Source organism: Populus euphratica, unplaced genomic scaffold, assembly GCF_000495115.2.
Source record: "Populus euphratica unplaced genomic scaffold, PopEup_1.0 scaffold46.1, whole genome shotgun sequence".
In the NCBI taxonomy this organism is placed as follows: Eukaryota; Viridiplantae; Streptophyta; class Magnoliopsida; order Malpighiales; family Salicaceae; genus Populus; species Populus euphratica.
In genome coordinates this window covers 3,217,740-3,239,064 of record NW_011499852.1, presented here as the reverse complement: position 1 = coordinate 3,239,064, position 21,325 = coordinate 3,217,740, and the positions used below count along the sequence as shown (strand labels likewise).

The window sequence follows — 21,325 nt, the reverse complement described above, 5'->3', positions numbered from 1 at the left end:
GAAAGACAAAAGTGCGTGGAAGCACTTGAGAGTACAGTTGAAGTCTATCTTTGAATTCATTAAGGTGTTTGACAACTGGATTCCTTACTTTAGTTGTTTTATTTACGAATGCCCACCTCTATTTCTCATTAATTTCATCTCTTACCACATTAGTTCTGTCCCCACGCAAACAATTCGTGTCTTCTGGGCACTGCGGTAGATTACTTGTGCACATATTTGATTTTATTTATTTTTATATCATTTTAGTGTACTGTTTTTAAATCCAATTTAGTAATTGAGCCAGCTTAAATCTTAAATTACTAAATTAATTTTATTTTTTTAATAAATTAAAATAATATTATTTTGATTAAAAATAAATAAATAAATAGTCCATATATTATAATAGGATTTTTAACTCGAATTTATCAAATTAACTTTTCAGATCACTTAGCCTTTAGACTTTTTTTATTTTTTTTAAATTTGTTTCGGTTTCAATCTTGGGTAAGTTGGGTTTAGGGTTTACCAACTCAGCCAGATCAGGTTTTAAAACTATATTCTAGTGTGTTGATGTAAAAAATAAATGTAAAAAAATAAAAAAAATATTATTTTACAATATTTATAATTAAAAAATACTTTAACAAATAATTAGTAATACTATAATATCAAACAAGCTCTATTTAATTTGACTTTGTATTTTTTGGCAGTTGAAATGTAGGGTTTCATATTTCATTTTATACTTGGAATGTGATATATATATTTTTAATTTCATTGGAGATAATTACAAAAACCCTTTAATAGTTTGATCTAAACTTCATTTTTTTTATACTTTTATAAATTACATTTACATCCTAGACTAAATAAAAAATTCAAATCAAACATATTATTAAACATGCAAACTATTATTGAACATATAAACTACATGATAAAAAACATAATTTTTAAAAATACAAAGAAAAAATAAAATTCAAAATCAAACTATAAAGCATTTTTACAATTATCCCATTTCATTATCATAGCATGAATTAAGTTATTTTTAATAAGTTTTGCATCGAAAAGTATTTTTAAAAGCAATCAAAAAAGAGAGAGTTAGTTTATTAATTTTTTTATCTTATAGGGTCTATAATTTTGTGACCAGAAAGTTGTAATAATTATTATTACTAGAATTGAGTAGTAAGAAATCTAAACTTTTAATTGAGTTTTCTAAAACTTGTTTTTAATCCATCCATTCATTAGACATAGGTGGAGGATCTACACTAAATGATGTAGTAGTAGAATCTTATGCGACCTATGACATTATGCTTCTCACCAAATACTAAAAGGAAGGAATTACGCTCCCAACGAAAGAGAAGTGATTATGGTACGGATTTTAATCCATCCATTGGTATTTGATTGCCTATCAGAACTTGCATTGAATGATGGGAATGCGAATAACCAAAAAGATTTCGTGTACATTTGCAAATCAGTTAAATCAAGGGGTATGGATGCAAAATAAGCTCACTCTATAATATTAATAATTTAATGTTTCCTCACTCAGCATCCGCTCAGAGAAAGCGAGTCAGAGGGTTTCAGAAGGGAGTAAACGTATTTAATTTTCACAACCTCCAAGCTCACCTTCCGCATATTCTTTACCTCCCTTCTTTGGTTTCTACATTCTACAAACAACAACGATAACAACAACTAACAATAATAAAAAATAGTCACCTACTTGTAAATGGGTTCACCTCACAAACCCTAGAAATCTTACTCCAAGCAAACCCAGATTCAGCTTACGAAACCCACTTTAGCCATGGCCAAGCTCTCCATTTCTACCTGCTTAACAGTGTTAAGTTACATGATTTTCCACTTGAAAATGCTACATGCTGTCTCAAGTTACTCCTTTTCATTTGGAAGTTTTGATAAAGATCCGAACTTTGAGTCCAGCATTGCTCTTTATGGTGATGCAAAGGTTGTTGGTAATAGTTCTTCTCTTCAACTCACTCGCCCTGTGAGCTTAAGTGCTGGAAGAGTCATGTACAAGCAACCCATCAAGCTTGTTGAAGGTAATCCTGGAAATTTGGTTTCCTTTTCCACTTATTTCTCATTCTTGATGTCACCTGATAATGGAGATGGTTTAGCTTTTGTTGTGGTTCCTAGTGGTTTTAATGCAAGCGTGTTTGGTAACAGCCCATTTGGGCTTTATTTAGGATCCGAGAAAAGTAGTCCTAAATTTGTTGCTGTTGAATTTGATACGATGAGGGATGCTAAGTTTGGTGATTTGAATGATAACCATGTGGGAATTGATGTGGGTGGTTTTGTATCAGTTAAAGTGAGAAACGTTTCATCTAATAATATGGTGTTGAATAGTGGAAAAAGATTGCATTCTTGGATTGATTACGAAGCTGGTTCGAAAAGATTAGAGGTTAGATTGAGTCATTCTGGTGATATAAAGCCAATTGACCCATTGCTCTCTCACCCAATTGACCTGTCAAAAATGTGGAATGGTGAGAAAGTGTTGATAGGCTTGACCTCATCAAATGGTAATTCTTCCCAGACATGTTTCCTCCATTCATGGAACTTTACGCTAAGGCGAGTCCCGCTTTGGATGCATTCTCAGCCACTGGACCCTCAGGATTTTGCTAAACATGAGAAACCAGTGGTGGTTCAGAAGAAGAGTAATTGTATTTTAAAAATGCTTACTGCAATGATCTTTGGAACTGCTTGTGGAGCACTGGGGGCGTTCATGGTGTTGTATCTTTGGACCATTTTTGGCAATAGGCGCCCTGTGATGCCAGAAGAGTGTTCTGTCCCCCCAGTGGATTTCGAATACAAGAAAGTCAAAGTTATTGTAGATAAAGCCATCGAAGATGGCAAGCATTAGGTGCTTGAGCTTAGATCTGTTGGAGGCTGTGTTGTAAATCCCTGTTCTTTTTTTTTTTGGTAATTGTTTTAGCAGGTTTTATTGTGTTTTTTGTAACTGATAGTTAATTATCTAAATGTAGTTTGTGGCATATTGTCTAATTACGGGAGCACTGAAATTAACTTTGAATTGATGTGATGGTTTGCATTAATTCATTTTGTGAAGCCATTTTCACTTGCGTAATCTAGCCTTTATTATGTTTATAACCTAGTATGTGCTTCGTCTATCCCACTTATCTAATTCATTCTATAATCAACTTTCATATCTTTTTACTTGCTTTGCTCAATGTTCCAAATTTTCTAACAGTGAACAAAGATGCGCAAGACCACTGGATTGTCATTGCCTTTTAGCATAACAAAGCAAACTATCAAACTGCAAAGGCACATGCTACTGTAGTCATTCTTGTTCAATAGTATTCTATAATTATGATCCTAATAGTGATTTAAATACCGGCAGTTGGTGCTAGACTAAGTTTATGTACATGGTGAAAATCATACCCAAAGCTTGCAATTAATTATCATTTTTAATGAGTGAAAAGTGGGAATTGTGAATGATAACCTGATGGTCAATAGCTGTGGTGTTTTACTGAGTTGAGATTTTTCTCAACATAGCATTTTATCTCTAGATACGGTATGAACTGGTGCCGGATTTAAGTTTGGCTGAAGGCAGGCGTTTTACTATGTTTGAGAAATGTTAATGGGAAGCAGGGGTATTCTGTTAACTTTTGCTAAAACTGTGAAACCTGTGGTATTTCAGAATAGTTGTCATATGAGAATGTTGCAGTGCTCTTTCGTACCTGCTAGTGGACTACCGGGAGAATTGTTTGTGTTACATCAATCGACGATCTTTGACATCAGGGGCATCCGTTGGTGCGAGAGGAGTGTTTTTCCCACCTGCATAATTCTGAGGGCAAGAGTATCTGTGAGGGGGCAACCGTGGATGTAAGAAGCGAGGTGCTGGGTTGTGTTGGATTTTTTGTGTAAATTCCTGGCCTTTTCATGCTGCTTTTCACAGATTTTCTAGCCTTTGTTGTACCATGAACGATTGACCAAATGTGTTTTTTTTTGTTACACTGTCCCGTGATGGGAGCATTGGTGTTTAACTTCAGAACTCTGAATCAGTTTCAGCCCTTATTCTCAAAACTCTATGTTGCGGTGGGTTTGATTACATTCCTTACTTGAAAGCCCTTTTCTCTGAGTTTTAAGTGGTTATTGATAAAATTGTAACCTTTAGGTTTTGTTCTAAAGGTGACCAGAACGTTATACAGCCCGGGAACTTGCTAAAAGTAATCTGTGAATCTCTGCAAAACTTCCAAGTTTCTTATTCGGCTTCTCTTCAAGGCCGATGCTATTGTAGACTCCGTTTCATCTTTGATAGCTGCTACAGTTCAACCCTTTTTTTTTCTCTCTTCAGAGGTTTAATTTCTAGTGCCATCAGCTGGAGTGGAAGTACAGTGGAGGTGCAGTTTCATGAGAGAGCTGAAAATAGAATGATCCCCAGATACTCTCTAAGCTCGGAGAAGCCGTCTCGTTTCTTTCCATTCGTGTACATAGTTGAGCTTAGCTTTCCAGGCTTCCTTATATTGAGGAAAGTTTTATTAACATGATTGCATAATGTTTTGTGGCCATAAGCAACATTGTCCAATGCTGTATCATTGATGTATAATGGCAAATGAAGTTTAAGTTATCAATCACTTGAGGAACAGGCATCGTGTAGTTACTTTAGAGAGAAATAATAACATAATTAGAATGCAACAGTTAATTGAAGAAGAGATGTTAATGCTAGATTAACATCTCTAATTGTATCCGCATATAAGAGTACTTGTTTGACAATCCTTGTTCCCTCCCTTCTGAAAACCCAAGAAAGAAAGAAAGTACCAAAACTACAAACATTTATATGTATGACAATAAAATGGCCTCCATCTGCCTGGAATCATCCATTCTGTTGCCAGAGACTGACAGCAGAATGTTGGCTTGCATTTCTTTCAACGTCCACTACCTCAATCACAACCCAACTCCAAGCATTTTCATTCAACATAGTAACATGGATCAAGATCACATGTCATGGAGTTCCTCCTCTTCATCCTCGTAGTCCTCATCGGCTGTGGCATCTTGGTACTGCTGATACTCAGAAACCAAATCATTCATGTTGCTCTCTGCCTCTGTGAACTCCATCTCATCCATTCCTTCCCCAGTGTACCAATGCAAGAAAGCCTTCCTCCTAAACATGGCAGTAAACTGCTCGCTCACTCGACGGAACATTTCCTGAATTGATGTCGAGTTTCCAATGAATGTCGATGCCATTTTCAGTCCTGTAGGAGGAATATCACAAACAGTTGATTTGACATTGTTTGGGATCCATTCAACAAAGTATGAAGAGTTCTTGTTTTGAACATTGATCATCTGCTCATCAACTTCCTTGGTGCTCATTTTGCCCCTGAACATTGCTGAGGCTGTCAGATACCGACCGTGGCGCGGGTCTGCTGCACACATCATGTTCTTTGCATCCCACATTTGCTGGGTGAGCTCTGGGACAGTCAAGGCACTGTACTGCTGCGAACCACGTGAGGTCAGAGGAGCAAAACCCACCATGAAGAAATGGAGCCGAGGGAAGGGGATCAGATTCACAGCAAGCTTTCTCAGGTCAGAGTTAAGCTGTCCTGGAAATCTCAGGCAACATGTGACCCCAGACATTGTAGCAGAAATCAAATGATTCAAATCACCAACTGCGCCGAACAGAACAGTGAAATCAATAACAAAAACATGAAAGACATTAAAATCCCTAGCTAAAAACATATGAACATCAAAGTTCTTACAGCTTGGAGTGGTGAGTTTGAGGGTTCGGAAGCAGATGTCATAGAGAGCTTCATTATCGAGGACCATACATTCATCTGCATTTTCAACAAGCTGATGCACAGAAAGGGTTGCATTATAAGGCTCAACAACCGTATCAGAAACCTTGGGAGAGGGAAAGACGGAGAAGGTAAGCATCATCCGGTCTGGATATTCCTCTCTGATCTTCGATATCAAAAGAGTTCCCATACCGGATCCGGTCCCTCCTCCTAAAGAATGGCACACCTGAAATCCTGCAAATCCAACAAACCCCACCCCACCTTAGTAACAAGACCAAAACCAAATTTCCATTTCAAAAAGAAAGACAGAAAGAAATACCAACCCTGCAAGCAATCACAATTCTCTGCTTCTTTTCGGACAACATCGAGGACAGAATCAATCAACTCGGCACCCTCGGTGTAATGGCCTTTAGCCCAGTTGTTTCCGGCACCAGATTGTCCGAAAACAAAATTATCAGGTCTGAAGATCTGGCCATAAGGACCAGACCTGACACTATCCATAGTACCAGGTTCAAGGTCCATAAGGACAGCCCTTGGAACATACCGGCCATTACCTGCCTCGTTGTAATAAACATTGATCCTTTCAAGCTGCTGCTCAGAATCTCCATTGGATTTCCCAGTTGCATCAATTCCGTGTTCTGCGCAAACCACCTCCCAGAATTTTGCACCAATTTGATTGCCGCATTGGCCTCCTTGGATGTGAAGAATCTCACGCATCTTGAAGAATTAGGAAGGAGTTTATATTTTATTTTATTTCGGCAGAGGAAATGGAGAGAATGAAAGAGAGAGAGAGAGGGGAGGGTGTAGGGACAGGGGGGAGCTTTTATAGGAAGATATATCGAACGGTTGGAAGTGGGTTTGGGTATGAACGGTGAGGAGTGAAAGGGGTTGGTTTTGAATTGGAGCGTGAGTGAATGTGGGTTGTAACGTTAAGAATGGAGATTTGAGCTGGATGCGATGCCACGCCATTTAGATTTTTGAAATTCAAAATTCGAGAGGACACAGCTGGATGTTAACACTTTTTGTTTTTCTCTGGTACCTTAACAATATGTTTATTTTTTTGGTTTTAATAAATATATTTTTTTTTCAAATTAATTTTTTAATTTTTTATATTATTTTAACATTTTCAGATGCATTAACATAATACCAAATAAACTTTTAATTGATATATAAATTTTGTTTGAAAACACAATCTAAACCTTATTTTATAAAAAAATAATTTTTATGCTTAAAATTAATTTTATTTTTATGTATTTGTATTTTTTGATATAATAATATTAAAAAATAAATTTTTAAAAACAAAAAAATATGATTTTAATGTATAACTTTATTCTTAATAAATTAATATGGTTTTTGTGTTAGAAAGAGTTGGCCTCGTTCCCCTCCTATGTTAAAAAGAGTGTTTTAAAATGTAGTAATGTTTGTTTTTTAAAATATTTTTTTATTTAAAAAAAATTTAAATAATATTATTTATTATTTTTAAAAAATTATATTTATTATCAACATATTAAAATGATGCAAAAAACATTAAAAAATTTAAAAATAAAATTCAAATTTTAACAAAAAAAACAAGTTGAAACTCACTCCCAAACATCTTAAAAAATGTTAGCAAATGAATTGTTAGTTGCCATTCATTCAAACAATTATTTTTTATTTTTTTTATATATGTATATTTTTATTTTTAGGGTGAAATTTTTTTAATTTTATCTTCTAACTCTCTATCTATCTTTCCTGTCAAGCAACTACTCCTAAAATAATATAAAATTTATTTATAAGATAATGACACCTATTTTGAGCTGGCTTATGTGTGTTTTAGTGGCCGTCTAATCTTAGCAAACATAACTCTCCTTTTCTATATATATTATATATCATCTATAATTGCAAGTATAATATTTATTCGTAATAAATCCAATGAAAAAAATAAAATATCAACGCACGTACAAAATGCACATTAGAGATTGCACGTAACATTTTCTCAGATCAAATTGTTATTTAAGCAAATTATTTCATTGTCTCATTGGGTTGATTAATGTTGTAAAAATAACATTTTTTCAACTTGTGGTTTCCAATTTGAATCCCACCATTAACTAGGTGATAAGATATTTATTTATGTTTAATTAAATTATATAAATATTCTAAATTGTTTTGATCTTGATGTGAGTGCGTGTTTATACATTTAAATGCCATTAACAATGATTAAATCTCCAATTTTTCCTGCTAGAAATAAAATAAATATCGCCCAGGAGTTTTGGCATGTATGCATGCTTGCGCGGGGTGATCTCAGCTGGAGCACGGGATAGACTAACTCTCATACCAAACACACTCCAAGCTTAAAACCTAAACCTAGCCGCCTTTAAAAGCACGGCAGCGGGCATGCCTCGCTAATAAATTATAGGGTTTTGTTCTAGCAACAGCTGAACTGGAAGAAGGTATCTTATATATTTGTATGCGACTAATCAACAAGATTTTCGTTTGAGTGCTTTCAATTGTTCACATTTGTTTAGACGAGCATCAGTGATGAGTTAGCCAAATCGTTATCCTTGCACTTTGATTTTACAGTGAAGAAAATCATGGGGACAGATTTCTCTGAGATGCTCTTTCTCTTTCTGTTTTCTTCTTATTTGATTTTAATTTTATTTTTAATTGTGGATCAATGATGTTATTGATTTTACTGCGTTATCTTCCTGCATCTAACAATGAAATGGAGATAAAATTCTTACACGCTGAGATCTATTTACCATCATGATTTCTTGTTTTGCTGATTGGAGCGTTCCTTGATAGCTTGTTGCTACCTGTGAGGGGACCAATGATTTCTAAACCGGCTAAACCGAATATTTCCTCTGCTTCATTTTCTCAGTAACCAAACATGCAGATAAACTGTTTTTTTGAAAACTGTTCCTGAAGCATCAATTACTTGTAAAGGGTGAGGTACACTTTGATTTGACAAGCAAAACTCTCTGAATTAAAGTCAAATCTCCTTAAACTTTGCGTAAGTCTAATAATAAAAAAAGAGGAGATTATCTCTCTGCCCTGTTCTTCATTCCGCATATAATCAAGACATGATTACAATGTACAATAAAAGCTAAGGTATTTCGAAATGCAAAAACAACAAAGTGCTAACTGGGACTTTACACGGTTGGGCGAATAGCTTGATCTGGTTCTTCCTCATTGTGGTATCCCAAGACTCCAACCAGCTTGGTCCACAAGCTGTGTCCCAATTGAGCTGGGAGGTAACTCCTGCAACTCTTTCCATGATTCATACGGCACTCTCGCAAATAAGCAACCCCATAGGACAGAGATGATATACCCCAACACGGGGTGAAGAATAACCAGAAGCAAAATCGTGGCGAAGCCGCTAGCAAGCAAGCGGATATAGCTAAATAAAGGATGGTAGATTGATTCACGAGCTCGGAGCATGATCTCGGCCACTGATGCGGTGGCGTCAATAAAGAGAGCAATTAAGAACGCGAGCATGACCCCCTCGTGTGTGTCAAACGGAGATGCTCTCATGATGGATTTGTACCTCACCTGGATCTGACCATTTAGTGTGTTGACTAGGAAAGCAAAAATGCCAAGCTGCGTGATGATGCTGCCATCACAACAAAATTAAAATTAGGATGCCAAAATAGGGTTTTTGTTTAAGTAATCTTTAGGTATTTTTTATAGCAGAACAGCGATTTATGTAGATGATAAATAGTATTAAATATTTGCTCCTTAATTTGGACAGAATGATTTCCTATTGCCCAGAAATTGAACAGGGGAAATGGCAAGCACTGCCATGAGCCAGAACTTGGTAATTTTGTCATGAAACTGGAGCACCAATATGAATATGCAAGAAGATAAATAGTACTATTGAAGTGAGTGAAGTCTTCAATAAGAAAATAAAATTAAAATGAAGGTGCAAAACTCTAGAGAAAAGAAATTAAAATGTTGACAGATAGAGAATAAACCAAGGCAAAGAGCTTCAAACATACCTTTCAATTTCAAATCCCAGATGTGGCATAGGGTGATCATCCATTTCCTTTACTGTTCTCTTCTTCTATGAGACGTTTTTCAAGGCTAGGACTCAAAGAAAGTTGTGGTGCTGCTGCTGCTGTTTTTGGAATTGAGTTGCCTTCTAATATTTATATTCATCTCTCTCTCTCTCTCTCAATTGTTAGGACCTTTCCCAGAAGCATAGAGTAAGGGACGTCTTCAAAGACGTCCACGCCCTTTTCCTTCTCCTTTGTGCTCTTTAAACCGAACGTCTTGCGTCATGGAGAACGCAACCCCTCGTTCAGATATTTCCTTGTAAGTACACCAACTGCATGTTAGAAGTTTTAGTTTTTTCAGTTAATAATGTATTAAAATAATATTTGTTTATATTAAATATCAGAAAAATTTAAAAACACAGTAAAATATTTAAAAATAAAATATATTTTTTAAAATATTAATAGACCGCAATGCTAAACATCTCCTAATAATACGCTATTTTCACTAGGATTAGATAACAAGCCAATTAGATTTTCAATCAGTATTTACTTAAGTAAAGCATTACAAAATAAAATTCTTCTAAAATTTAGAGAAATAAATAAATGAAAATTAAGAATTTATTATGCAGTTTTGATAATATATAAAAGAAAGTTTTAAAAGGAAAAAAGACTGTTATTTTAGAAATTTCTCATTCTGCTTCACTTCCACTCCCAATCTATCTCAAGTAACAAAAACAATAAAATCCAAATAATTTAGGGGTTGTTTTTTATAATTCTGGTTTCTTACTTTATGTTTTCAAAAATCAAATGTGATAATTCTGGTTTCTTACTTTATGTTTTCAAAAATCAAATATGAAAACATAAAACATAAAATTTGTTTGTTTTCACTCCAATAAAAAAAATAAAACACCAACAATCAATCATAAAAATTAAATAATAAAATACACACACGTGCATATAAGTATACATGAGCTTTTATAGAGACGTCTTGCATTAAAAGGAAATAATAGTCCGGAGCGTCTTCTTAAAAACAAATAAAAAATAAAAGATAGTGTACTGTCATTTATGAAGGCCGCGTGGACACCACGCTGTTGATCCAAAGTATTTTTAACTTTGAGAGCGTTTAAAAATAAAAAAAGAGAAGAAAACATCTTAGGCCATGGAGAACTCAACGTCTCGTCCAGATGTCAACTCAGTCCCTGAAGTATTTTAACGTTGCAATCATCACCAAACTTAGATAATTAATCAATTAGTCCATCTATCACAGCAATACAAACCAGAAAATTCTCATAAATAAATAGAGGAAAGCAAGAACCTGTTGTGCCGATTCGAAAACACTCAATTAAAACAATGATACAAAGAAGGGAGAAAAATACAACATTGTAATCCACTAGATACTTACCCTATGCTTTGCCGCGAGTAACCTAAAAAATAATGTTAAAAGCAATGTTAGAATGTTTTAAAGTAAAAATAATTATGTGTAACCTAGATTGCAAAGCCAGGTTATTGTCATAGAAAGTGCAAAACAAAAAAAAAAAGCTTAATTTTCAACAAACTATATCAAAAAATAAAATTAGTATAAAAAACTCAATATCAATTAGGGTTAAAATTTCATCCTCACAATATAGGTTATAAAACTATGACCACTATACTGAAATGATTAAATAAGGCCAATCCTAGACAATTTAGATATTGAAAGATGAAATTAAAAAAAAACAAAATTAATTTCCAAAAAGGAACCAAGGCAAAAACATTAAAAGAAAAGGGATCAAATTTGACATGAAAATTAAATTAAATCAAATGATGTGAGATGAAACTGAAAAATAGATGTTTTAAAAAATAAAAATAAAAATAATGATGATCAAATTTAATATAAATACTAAATATAACAAAATGCTAAGGGATAAAATTAAAAATATATATAATAAAAAAACTTCGAAACAAATAAAAAATAATCAAAAGAATAAAGGACACAAATGAAATAAAAAGAAAATGGACAACAACTTTTAATTTTAACTGGGTTGACATGTTTTTCGAGGATAAAAGAGAAAAAAGAAGGAATAACAAAAAATCAAATCATTATTTAACTATCGTGAAACACCTTACACATATCATTTCATGAAATACACCCCGCATGCATTATATTGCACGCTTTAATAAAATTTTTTTATCTAGCTTATCAAAAGACTTAAGTGTCTATTAACAAAAAAAATTCATAGTAAAAAGATCAAAAAAACTCTTTGATCTAATTTATATTTTTTTTTTTGCTTATAAGAGTATCTTAATAATCACACTATGATAACAAATATAAAAAACCAAAATGTCCTTGCCCAAACAGTTAAGTAAATTTACCTTTTAAAGGTATTTAAAACATTAACTTGTGCAGATAAAAGATTAAAAAACCTTTTTGCCTCATTAGATCTAGTAATGACAAAAACAAAATTAGGGAAAAAGATAATTTTATGCTTGAAAGCAAGTTACATGTTTTTTCACTATAGATGACAAAATAATAATTTTATTATGCAAATTCATAATAAATTATGAATATGTGCATAATAAAATACTAAGTTCTTTTTTTTTTTTTTATATATATATATATAAAAAAAAATTTAGCAATTGCCATTCTGATTACTCCCTCTTATTCTTTATATTCTTTAAATCTTACCATTCTACCTTTTTCACCACTTCTTCTTAGAATGTTGCAATCTCACACAAAAAAAAAACCCAAATAAATTAGAGGTAATAAGATGTTGTTTTCATATTCTTGGGTGAGAAATTAGTTGAGATTTGTATTGTTTTTATTATAGACCACAATCTTATTTTTTCAGCCTAAATACGATTGGCTTTATATATATATATATATATATATATGCATTTTGTAATAAGACTCTCCTTAAGTAAATTTATTAAATTCATATTCAAATAACTATTCAATTATGTCATTATTTTCAAATAATAATAACTTTTTTTTTATAATATTAATAATTGCTTTTTGAATAATTATATATAAACCTCACATGCTTAATTTTCTAAAACGTTTACTCATAAACATCCAATGCAAATAAAATATTTATCTTGTTGATTTCTTATTGTAATTTTTTTTTATATTTTTTCTCAAATTTATTTTTCTTATATTTTTAAATACATTTGCATCACAATTATCAATTCAAGATTCTTTTATTAAAACTTTCCTTTATGAATATTAGATATTTTTATTGAAAATGCAATACTTTTGATAAAAATACATATTTTTATCAAAAAAGAAGAAGAAAAGCAACACATAAAGAAAGGGAAATAGGGTTTTGATTATAGAGACACATTTTTTCTTTTCATTTAAAATCATCAAACTTATTTCATATATTGATTTTAATTAACTTTAGTTGTATGCAATAAACCACATAACTAAGAAAAATATTTTCTTAAAAAATATATGAATCACAAAATGATAATTTAGATTAAAATATTATATATTTTTATATATATATATTTAATTTAAATCATTAGTTTTTTTTAAATAAGGATCCATTTTTATTGGCATATAATTTAATAAAAATACTTAAAGAGCTTCTCACTGCATGAGATAAAATATCTCACGTTCATCTATATTTTTCTTCTTACAATAAAAATTAACTCGATGCTTTAGCTTTTGATTAGAGTTACTAAGTCCTTTTATGATTTAGTAGTTTATTTATATGTATTTTTAATTAAATACAGATGTCAACACTCTAATTCTTCATCAAAATCTTTTATAACGCTAAAAATTCACGATAACAACGCCATGCATGTTTTTTTAATTGAATTAAAAATTAACTTGAAATTTTATATAACATAACGTGGTTTCTTAGCTAATGTTCTTATAAACAATGTTATTAACGTATAAAATAAAATAGTAATCTACTACCAAAATCTAATTTTATTCTCTCCCGTATATATATAAAAAATATTTTAATCAAATAAATATATATTTTATTCAAAAAGATATTTCAAAAAATATGTTTCAAAAAATCCAAAAAATAGAGAGGATAAAAGATAAAAACAATTGAGAAACAATTGCGAAACAATTGCAGTCAAGGGTAAAATTGAGAAAACAAATTTAAATAATGGTTGAAATTGGCTAAAAAAGAAAATAAAAAAGATAAGGATCAGATTGTAAAAGGTGTCAACATACATGGATCTGTTTTTAATTAAAAATGGTTGGAATTAACTAAATATTAAAAATTGGAAAGCAAACACCATCTCATCCACCGTGAGACCCATCACCTCTCTCTATCCACCGTGGCTACAACAGTGGAACTGGAAGAAGGTATCTTATATATTCGTATGCGACTAATCAACAAGATTTTCTTTGAGTGCTTTCAATTGTTCAAATTTGCTTATACGAGCATCAGTGATGAGTTAGCCAAATCGTTATCCTTGCACTTTGATTTTGCAGTGAAGAAAATCACGGGGACATATTTCTCTGAGATGCTCTTTCCCTCTGTTTTGTTTTTATTTGATTTTAATTGTGGATGAATGATGTTATTGATTTTACTGCGTTATCTTCCTGCGTCTAACAATGAAATGGAGATAAAATTCTTACACGCTGAGATCCATTTACCATCATGATTTCTTGTTTTGCTGATTGGAGCGTTCCTTGATAGCTTGTTGCTATCCGTGAGGGGATCAATGATTTTACTTTTAAAAACTTCGCTATCTTTCTGAATGGGAAATATTGGAGATCCCAACTGTATATAACACTTTGGGATCCTTTTTCCATCATATTGCTTTCTTTTTTCTTTTCATTTTGCTGCTACAGATACCAAGACTACTTTCACTCTGGGTTTTACAGTCACAGTGTCTTTTCTTTGTTCTTCATTCCGCATATAATCAAGACATGATTACAATGTACAATATAAGCTAAGGAATTTTGAAATGAAAAAACAACAAAGTGCCAACTGTTACTTTACACGGCCGGGCTAAGGAATAGTTTGATCTGGTTCTTCCTCATTGTGGTATCCCAAGACTCCAACTAGCTTGGTCCACAAGCTGTGTCCCAATTGAGCTGTGTGGCTTCGCAACTCCTGCAACTCCTTACATGATTCATACGCGACTCTCGCAAATAAACAACCCCATAAAACAGAGATGATATACCCCAAAACGGGGTCAAGAATCACCAGAAGCAAAATCGTGGCGAGGCCGCTAGCAAACAACCGGATATAGCTAACAATAGGATGGTAGATTGATTCACGAGCTCGGAGCATGATCTCGGCCACTGATGCGGTGGCGTAAACAAAGAGAGCAACAAAGAATGCGAGCATGACCCCCTCGTGTGTGTCAAATGGAGATGCTGTCATGGATTTGTACATCACCTGGATCTGGCCATTTAGTGTGTTGACTAGGAAAGCAAAAACGCCATGCTGCGTGATGATGCTGCCATCACAACAAAATTAAAATTAGGATACCGAAATAGTGTTTTTGTTTTAGTAATCTTTATGTATTTATTGTATTAGAACAGCGATTTATGTAGATAATAAATAGTATTACATATTTGCTCCTTAATTTGGACAGAATGATTTCCTATTGCCCAGAAACTGAACAGGGGAAATGGCAAGCAGTGCCATGAGCCAGAACTTGGTTATTTTCTCATGAAACTGGAGCACCAGTATGGATATGCTAGAAGATAAATAATACTATTAAAGTGAGTGAAGTCTTCAATAAGAAAATAAAATTAAAATGAAGGTGCTAAACTCTAGAGAAAAAAATATAAAATGTTGACAGATAGAGAGTGAACCAAGGCAAAGAGGTTTAAACAGACCTTTTAATTTCAAATCCCAGATGTGGCATAGGGTGATCAGCCATTTCCTTTACTGTTCTCTTCTTCTATGATACGTTCTTCAAGGCTAGGACCCAAAGAAATTTGTGGTGGTGGTGGTGCTGCTTGTGGAATTGAGCTGCCTTCTATATTTATATGCATCTCTCTCTCTCTCTCTCTATTGTTAGGACCTTTCCCAGAAGCATAGAGTGAAAAATGAAAAATGCCCAGGGACGTCTGACGACGTCTTCAAAGACGTCCACGCCGTTTTCCTTCTCTCTCTTTTGTGCTCTTTAAACCGAACGTCTTGCGCCTTGGAGATCCCAACGCCTCGTCCAGATATTTCCTTGTAAGGACACCAACTGCCTGTTCAGAAGTGTTAGTCTTTTCGGTTAGTATTATATTAAAATAATATTTTTTAATTTTTAATTTTTTATATTAACTCATCATAAAAATTCAAAAACACAATAATTTTTTTTTAAAAAATAAATTTATAAAAATATAGTTGAAGCGTAACATGAAATATTTTCTAATAATAAATTATTTTTACTCAGATTAAACAACAAGTAAATTAGATCTTCTATCGGTATTCAAATAAAATATTATAAAATAAAATTTTCTGAAAATTTAAAAAAATAAATAAATAAAAATTAAGAATTTATTGTGCAATTTTGATAATATACAAAACAAAAATAAAAAACAGGGAGAAAAATTGTTATTTTAGAAATTTCTCATTCTGCTTCACTTTCACTCTCAATCTATCTCAAGTAACAAAAACAATAAAATCCAAATAATTTAGGAGTGGTTTGTTATAATTCCCATTTCTTACTTTATGTTTTCAAGAATCAAATATGAAAACGAAAAACATAAAATTCGCTTGTTTTCACTCAAATAAAAAATAAAACACCAACAACCAATCATAAAATTTAACATGTTAATGGTTGTTGATTTTTCTTTTTTTAATAAAAGATTTCATAAACAAAAAAATTATGAAATGAATTTCAATGATTTAAAAGCAAAAATAATTAATGACACCAAAAGATTTTTAAACTGTTATAAGAATCATTCTTCTTTGCTCTGATTTTTGTGATCAATCTCAGCAATTGTTTTCTTTCCCTTCTCATGAAATCCAACTGGAGTTTATAACTTTAAATGATAAAATACACACGTGTGTATAGAAGTATATATGAGCTTTTATGGAGACGTCTTTCCTTGAAAGGAAATAATAGTCATAAACGAAATCTTGATTCCCGGAGCGTCTTCTTAAAAACAAAATAAAAAATAAAAACCAAAAAGAGTACTGTCCTTTACGAAGGCCACGTGTACACCACGCTGTTGATCCAAGGTATTATTAACTTTAAGGGCGTTTGAAGACGTCTGTCATTTTTCAAAGACGGCCCTATTTGTTTTTTTAAAATAAAAAAGAAGAAGAAAACATATTAGGCACTGGAGAACTCGACGTCTCGTCTAGATGTCAATCCAGTCCCTGAAGTATATTAACGTTGCAATCATCACCAAACTTAGATAATTAATCAATTAGTCCATCTATCACAGCAATACAAACCAGAAAATTCTCATAAATAAATAAATAAACAGAGGAAATCAAGAACCCCTTGTACAGATTGGATAGTATTAATTCGAAAACACTCAATTAAAAAAAATGACTAAAAGAAGGGAGAAAAATACAATGTTATAATTCACTTAGATAGATGCTCCGCACTTCATCACAGGTAGAATTGATTTCTTTTGAAAACTAAAAAAATGATGTTAAAACGATGCCATAATGTTTTAAAGTAAAATAAATTATGTGCCTTAAGTTATAGACATTAATGCTAAAAGACAAAGAAAAAAAGAAATTATAAAATAAAAAATAAAAGCCTTTATCTAATCCGAGTTAACATAAAAAATTTGTCACTCGAATAATGAGATTGAGACATTCTTATCAAAAACATATAAAAAAACTCAATATTTAATAAATTTAATGTTGAAGGCTTAAATAAAAAAATCAGATATTTTAATGTTGAAGGCTTAAATAAAAAAATCGGGTATAAAATTTTTTTTAAAAAAAAAACCAATGTCAACTGAAACTAATATATCATACTTTAATTTGGCCATGAGATGGCTAAAATCAAGAAAAAAAACAAATATAATGTTTTTTTTTATAGTTCACTTAGATAGATGCTATGCACTTAGGTCAAATTGATTTCTTTTGAAACCTAAAAACATAATGTTAAAACAATGCCAAAATGTTTTAAAGTAAAATAGATTATGTGTCTTAAGTTATAGACATTATTGCTAAAAGACAAATAAAAAAAAATTATAAAATAAAAAATAAAAGTTCGAACCCAATCTGAGTTAGTATAAAAAATATGTAATTCGAATCGTGAGATTGAGATATCTTCGTAAAAAACATATAAAAAATTAAAAAAATTAATATTTAATAAACTTAATATTGAAAACTTAAATAGAAAAAAAAACAGGTATAAAATTTTTTTTAAAAAAAAAAACCAATATCAACTGAACTAATATGTCATACTTTGATTTAGTCATGGAATGGCTAAAATCAAGAAATAAAACAAATATAAAAACTCTTTTATAAAAAAACTAATATCAGTCTAGGCTAACATCTTATATCCTTGATCTGGTCATGGGACATGAATGATCATATAAAAAAAATACTTAAATTCTCAACAATTCAATGCTCAAAGTTGAACCTTGTGAAATTAATAACTCAAATCTCATATTTTTTTTTATTTTTCAATAATAGTATTACCTTAGAATCCCTTTATCATTTTTTTAAAATTTATTTATTGTTGCTATATTTTTTTATATTTTTATTTAAATTAATCAAACATATTAAACTTAATTAAACACAACTCCAGTTTCTGATTTTTTTTAATCGGCAGCATCGCCTTACCATTTTTTTATGTAAAAAAAATTAAGGACGTCGCGGTAGACAAGAGCAAGGGATTGTTATCGCTTCGCGGGCTAGCATGGAATGTGAAGCATGGATTTCCGAAGGGTAGTTGTTCTGTTCAAGATATGTGGTTTCTAATGCAGGTTCCATATTTTCAAGGAACGACACCGTTGCTTTGAGCTGCCAAATTCTCGCTGAGAGACTGCTGGTAATGTTAGCTCGACAGAGCAGGACGTTTATCATAAATTGCAGAGTGAAGGATGTGGAGTTATGTTGATTCACTGAGGGTTGTAAAATGTGTCTGCACTGGCAAAATGAAGAAATATACCTGCACTGTTGTGATAGCGCTGATAAAAAAGTTAATTTCATGAAATGTATCTTTTACTTTCAATCTACAATGGGGACTACTGCTTTGACAACTAAATTTGATGGCCAAGCGAAGCGAAGTATGTATATATATATATAATAATAATAATTTTGTATAAAGAATAAGAACCAATAAATCAAATAATCTAATCTGTAACTGAGATGATTCACCTAGGAATTATGCTTGACTTTCCCTGCGTCCCTAAATTTCTGGTTAGATCCTCTTGTCTAAACAAGAGATGAAACTTGTATCTTTCCTGCCACGCGAGAAACCTTAACTTCTTGACCCTACTGGCAGCTCTTACCCTCCCCCCCTGTCTGGGCAAAAGCTGCTTAACGCAGACTCGCCACCTTTCAAGCAACGGGCATCAAATAGTCTACTGCACAAGCTCAAATTCAAACTTAGCCCCTGTCTATTCAATTGCAGCCCTATTACTTGGTTTTACTGTTTGGACAAGTTTGGGGCTCACAAATATCTCCTGGGAAATGTTGCATACACATCCAGGAAGAGGATTTGCATAAAAGTTCTCTTCCTCCTTCGGTGATGAGCCTGCCTGCCTCTGGTATGGAGCTCCAATCCTGTCTGAATGTAAACTCTGAACCTGCAAAGAGAATTCTTCCCAGGATAATGCACCGTCATCCAACTGATCAATCAGCACGACAAAATTTCGTCTGAAATCACATGGCATTCTATCATTAGAATGATTTTGAAAGTCCAATTTCCAACAAAGAAGAAATTCAACATTGGAGTAAGGGTGAGATTTCTTATCTATCTTACTTGTCTGGATTTATAGTCTTTCGAAATCCTTCAAAACTCCTATGCCCCTGCACAGCTTTGGCCATATTTCCATGATATGTATAAATAAAGACATCACTTTCAAGTGCCACAATATAATCCAAGGCAGCGAGACGATTTTGATATGGCTTGATAGGTTCTAATTCTTCCGATGTTGCTAGATTAAAATGAGAAAAAACATTTGGGAACTCTGCAAGGAAGGGTGCCATGCTACCGCTTCCGTATGATGGCCCTGCAACTATATAGATAGCTGTAGAGGATGGGTAGCCCATAGCCTTTAGAAACATAGCTGCTTCTCTGGGAGTCATCGGACAACCCCCTTGGAGCCGTCGTGTTTTACTATCTATCTCCTTCTCCTTCCAATGCGGAGTCTTGTACCTCATAACTCTGAGCTCTTCAGCCTCTTCTGCGGTAAGGTTGTGGCTGCAGCCAGTGAAGGCAAGCATGTCTTTCTCATATCTGCTAGTCAACATTGGCTCTGGTAAATTTGCTAATTTTTCTTCTCACGAAATCAGATGGCAGATCTTTCCAGCTAAGAGAATGGTAATCGAAACCAGAAGATAAGTACCTTAAATGCAGAGCAACATATGGCTCGCTTTTATTTCTTAGTCTATCAACCAATTTCTTTCCAAGATCCTCAATCTCCTTTGCATACCGGAGAGCCTTGTAATTGGCACGGCACCTGAGCCTCTGGATGTGAGCTGCAAGGCCATTATTAGCCAGCCGTGAATCGCTGTGGGTAAACCTTAAAACTTTGTATTTCTTCAACAATGTAGCCATCTCCACTCTGTAGTAATTGGCCTGAAAATGAACCAACAAAGCAATAATTCCAGTAACAGAGGAGGTTTTTTCTCTCTCAAATAAATAAATAAATAAAACTGCAGGGAAGTTTTCGAACCTTAGACCACGAGACAGGTGCCTTTTCATGGGGCTTCTTGGCTGCATACTGGGATGGCAAATACTCAACTACATCAATATCATCTTTTAACGCTTCCATAAAGTGCCTCCAGTCAAAAATGTCTTTAAAAGTGCTGAAAGGAGTTACAAAATTGCTTACTTTCAACTTTACAACCAGCAGAACATTTATCATATACCAGCTAGAATTTACTTAGAAAGATACCTTGGATCCGTCCAAAATGATTCACGATCAAGAGCAGGAAGAACAAGAGTTGCATTCATTAACATAGCAGCTGCAACCATATCACAAATCTGCACATCAAAAAAAAAAAAATTAAAAAATCAGCGCCAATCGGGATAGCTTTCTCTAAATAGCAAACTCAATTAGAGGGTGTCACTTATGAAACCTACTCCTGTTCTCATTTGATTCAATCCACCATTCGCATGAACAAGAAGGTAACCATTTGTTTTCCTGGCTCCTAAATCAATTTAAAATCTCAAAAAAATTAGGCTAGAATTTATCGACTGCAAAGTACTGCCCAACAAGTGTTTAAGGAAGAAGCTAAACACACACTTATTTGATTTCTTGGCGGAGGTATGCACTGATAAAAGTCGTCGCTATTGGGTTTCATCCAGATTTTTGGAATCTGCAAACAACAATCACACCAATTCAAGCTAATTTAAAAAAAAATGAGAATGTTTGTTCACGGATTAAAACTTACAAACCAAAATTCATAATCATGCATTTGTCAGGGTGGCCGTGAGAAACGACAAAATTAAAAGCAAAGAAGAAAACTTATAATCTGACTAATCAGTTCAAAGCAGCCCATTAACATGCATTTGTAAATAGATTTTTAAAGT

At 32.8% G+C, this 21,325-nt stretch overlaps 5 protein-coding genes and 1 long non-coding RNA gene across 8 annotated transcripts in view; 2 read left to right on the top strand and 4 right to left on the bottom strand.

Annotated features, from left to right (window-relative positions):
- The first annotated feature begins 1,502 nt into the window (after positions 1-1,502).
- LOC105121983 (Concanavalin A-like lectin family protein) lies at positions 1,503-3,058 on the top strand. The gene has a single exon (XM_011020875.1). It carries the CDS (start codon positions 1,766-1,768, stop codon positions 2,834-2,836), a length of 1,071 nt encoding a protein of 356 aa, XP_011019177.1. The 5' UTR covers positions 1,503-1,765; the 3' UTR covers positions 2,837-3,058.
- A 573-nt stretch (positions 3,059-3,631) lies between these two features.
- On the top strand, positions 3,632-4,749 carry LOC105121980 (uncharacterized). Its single transcript, XR_841636.1, has 2 exons — positions 3,632-4,029; positions 4,109-4,749. It is a non-coding gene; the product is annotated as an uncharacterized LOC105121980 (long non-coding RNA).
- Positions 4,616-6,538, bottom strand: LOC105121982 (tubulin beta chain-like). The gene is made up of 3 exons (XM_011020874.1): positions 6,050-6,538; positions 5,691-5,960; positions 4,616-5,600 (listed from the first exon to the last, which is right to left on the bottom strand). The coding sequence occupies exons 1-3, from the start codon at positions 6,441-6,443 to the stop codon at positions 4,930-4,932; spliced, it is 1,335 nt and encodes a 444-aa protein (XP_011019176.1). The 5' UTR covers positions 6,444-6,538; the 3' UTR covers positions 4,616-4,929.
- Positions 6,539-8,726: 2,188 nt separating this feature from the next.
- Positions 8,727-9,859, bottom strand: LOC105121979 (uncharacterized). Of its 2 annotated transcripts, XM_011020871.1 has the most exons (3): positions 9,701-9,859; positions 8,961-9,315; positions 8,727-8,910 (listed from the first exon to the last, which is right to left on the bottom strand). In XM_011020871.1, the coding sequence occupies exons 1-3, from the start codon at positions 9,742-9,744 to the stop codon at positions 8,809-8,811; spliced, it is 501 nt and encodes a 166-aa protein (XP_011019173.1). In that variant the 5' UTR covers positions 9,745-9,859; the 3' UTR covers positions 8,727-8,808. The 2 variants fall into 2 exon arrangements, with proteins under 2 accessions (XP_011019173.1, XP_011019174.1); XM_011020872.1 differs by having other exon boundaries at positions 8,727-9,315.
- A 4,620-nt stretch (positions 9,860-14,479) lies between these two features.
- LOC105121978 (uncharacterized) lies at positions 14,480-15,706 on the bottom strand. Its single transcript, XM_011020870.1, has 2 exons — positions 15,492-15,706; positions 14,480-15,106 (listed from the first exon to the last, which is right to left on the bottom strand). The coding sequence occupies exons 1-2, from the start codon at positions 15,533-15,535 to the stop codon at positions 14,653-14,655; spliced, it is 498 nt and encodes a 165-aa protein (XP_011019172.1). The 5' UTR covers positions 15,536-15,706; the 3' UTR covers positions 14,480-14,652.
- A 3,058-nt stretch (positions 15,707-18,764) lies between these two features.
- LOC105121977 (uncharacterized protein At1g04910-like) overlaps positions 18,765-21,325 on the bottom strand; it is a 3,973-nt gene continuing 1,412 nt past the window's right edge. Inside the window, exons 1-8 of one of the 2 annotated variants that reach the window (XM_011020869.1) lie at positions 21,187-21,227; positions 21,039-21,111; positions 20,876-20,943; positions 20,688-20,776; positions 20,466-20,598; positions 20,136-20,368; positions 19,550-20,026; positions 18,765-19,443 (exon numbers count right to left, since the gene is read on the bottom strand). In XM_011020869.1, the coding sequence (XP_011019171.1) occupies positions 19,185-19,443; positions 19,550-20,026; positions 20,136-20,368; positions 20,466-20,598; positions 20,688-20,776; positions 20,876-20,943; positions 21,039-21,111; positions 21,187-21,210 (1,356 nt within the window). In that variant the 5' untranslated portion in view covers positions 21,211-21,227 and the 3' untranslated portion in view covers positions 18,765-19,184. Of the gene's footprint in view, positions 19,444-19,549; positions 20,027-20,135; positions 20,369-20,465; positions 20,599-20,687; positions 20,777-20,875; positions 20,944-21,038; positions 21,112-21,186; positions 21,228-21,325 lie in introns of those variants that run through there. The other variant, XM_011020868.1, reaches the window with a different exon arrangement.

Bases quoted from the DNA above. Each gene is read 5' to 3' on its own strand.
- LOC105121982 (XM_011020874.1), bottom strand. From the start codon at position 6,443: ATGCGTGAGATTCTTCACATCCAAGGAGGCCAATGCGGCAATCAAATT. The intron at 5,961-6,049 runs GTTGGTATTTCT...TTGGATTTGCAG, and splicing joins GAATTGTGATTGCTTGCAGG to GATTTCAGGTGTGCCATTCT. The intron at 5,601-5,690 runs GTAAGAACTTTG...TGTTCGGCGCAG, and splicing joins CAAACTCACCACTCCAAGCT to TTGGTGATTTGAATCATTTG.
- LOC105121978 (XM_011020870.1), bottom strand. From the start codon at position 15,535: ATGGCTGATCACCCTATGCCACATCTGGGATTTGAAATTAAAAG. The intron at 15,107-15,491 runs GTCTGTTTAAAC...TTGTGATGGCAG, and splicing joins CTGGGATTTGAAATTAAAAG to CATCATCACGCAGCATGGCG.
- LOC105121979 (XM_011020871.1), bottom strand. From the start codon at position 9,744: ATGGATGATCACCCTATGCCACATCTGGGATTTGAAATTGAAAG. The intron at 9,316-9,700 runs GTATGTTTGAAG...TTGTGATGGCAG, and splicing joins CTGGGATTTGAAATTGAAAG to CATCATCACGCAGCTTGGCA. The intron at 8,911-8,960 runs TTACCTCCCAGC...AGCTGGTTGGAG, and splicing joins CATGGAAAGAGTTGCAGGAG to TCTTGGGATACCACAATGAG.
- LOC105121983 (XM_011020875.1), top strand. From the start codon at position 1,766: ATGGCCAAGCTCTCCATTTCTACCTGCTTAACAGTGTTAAGTTACATG.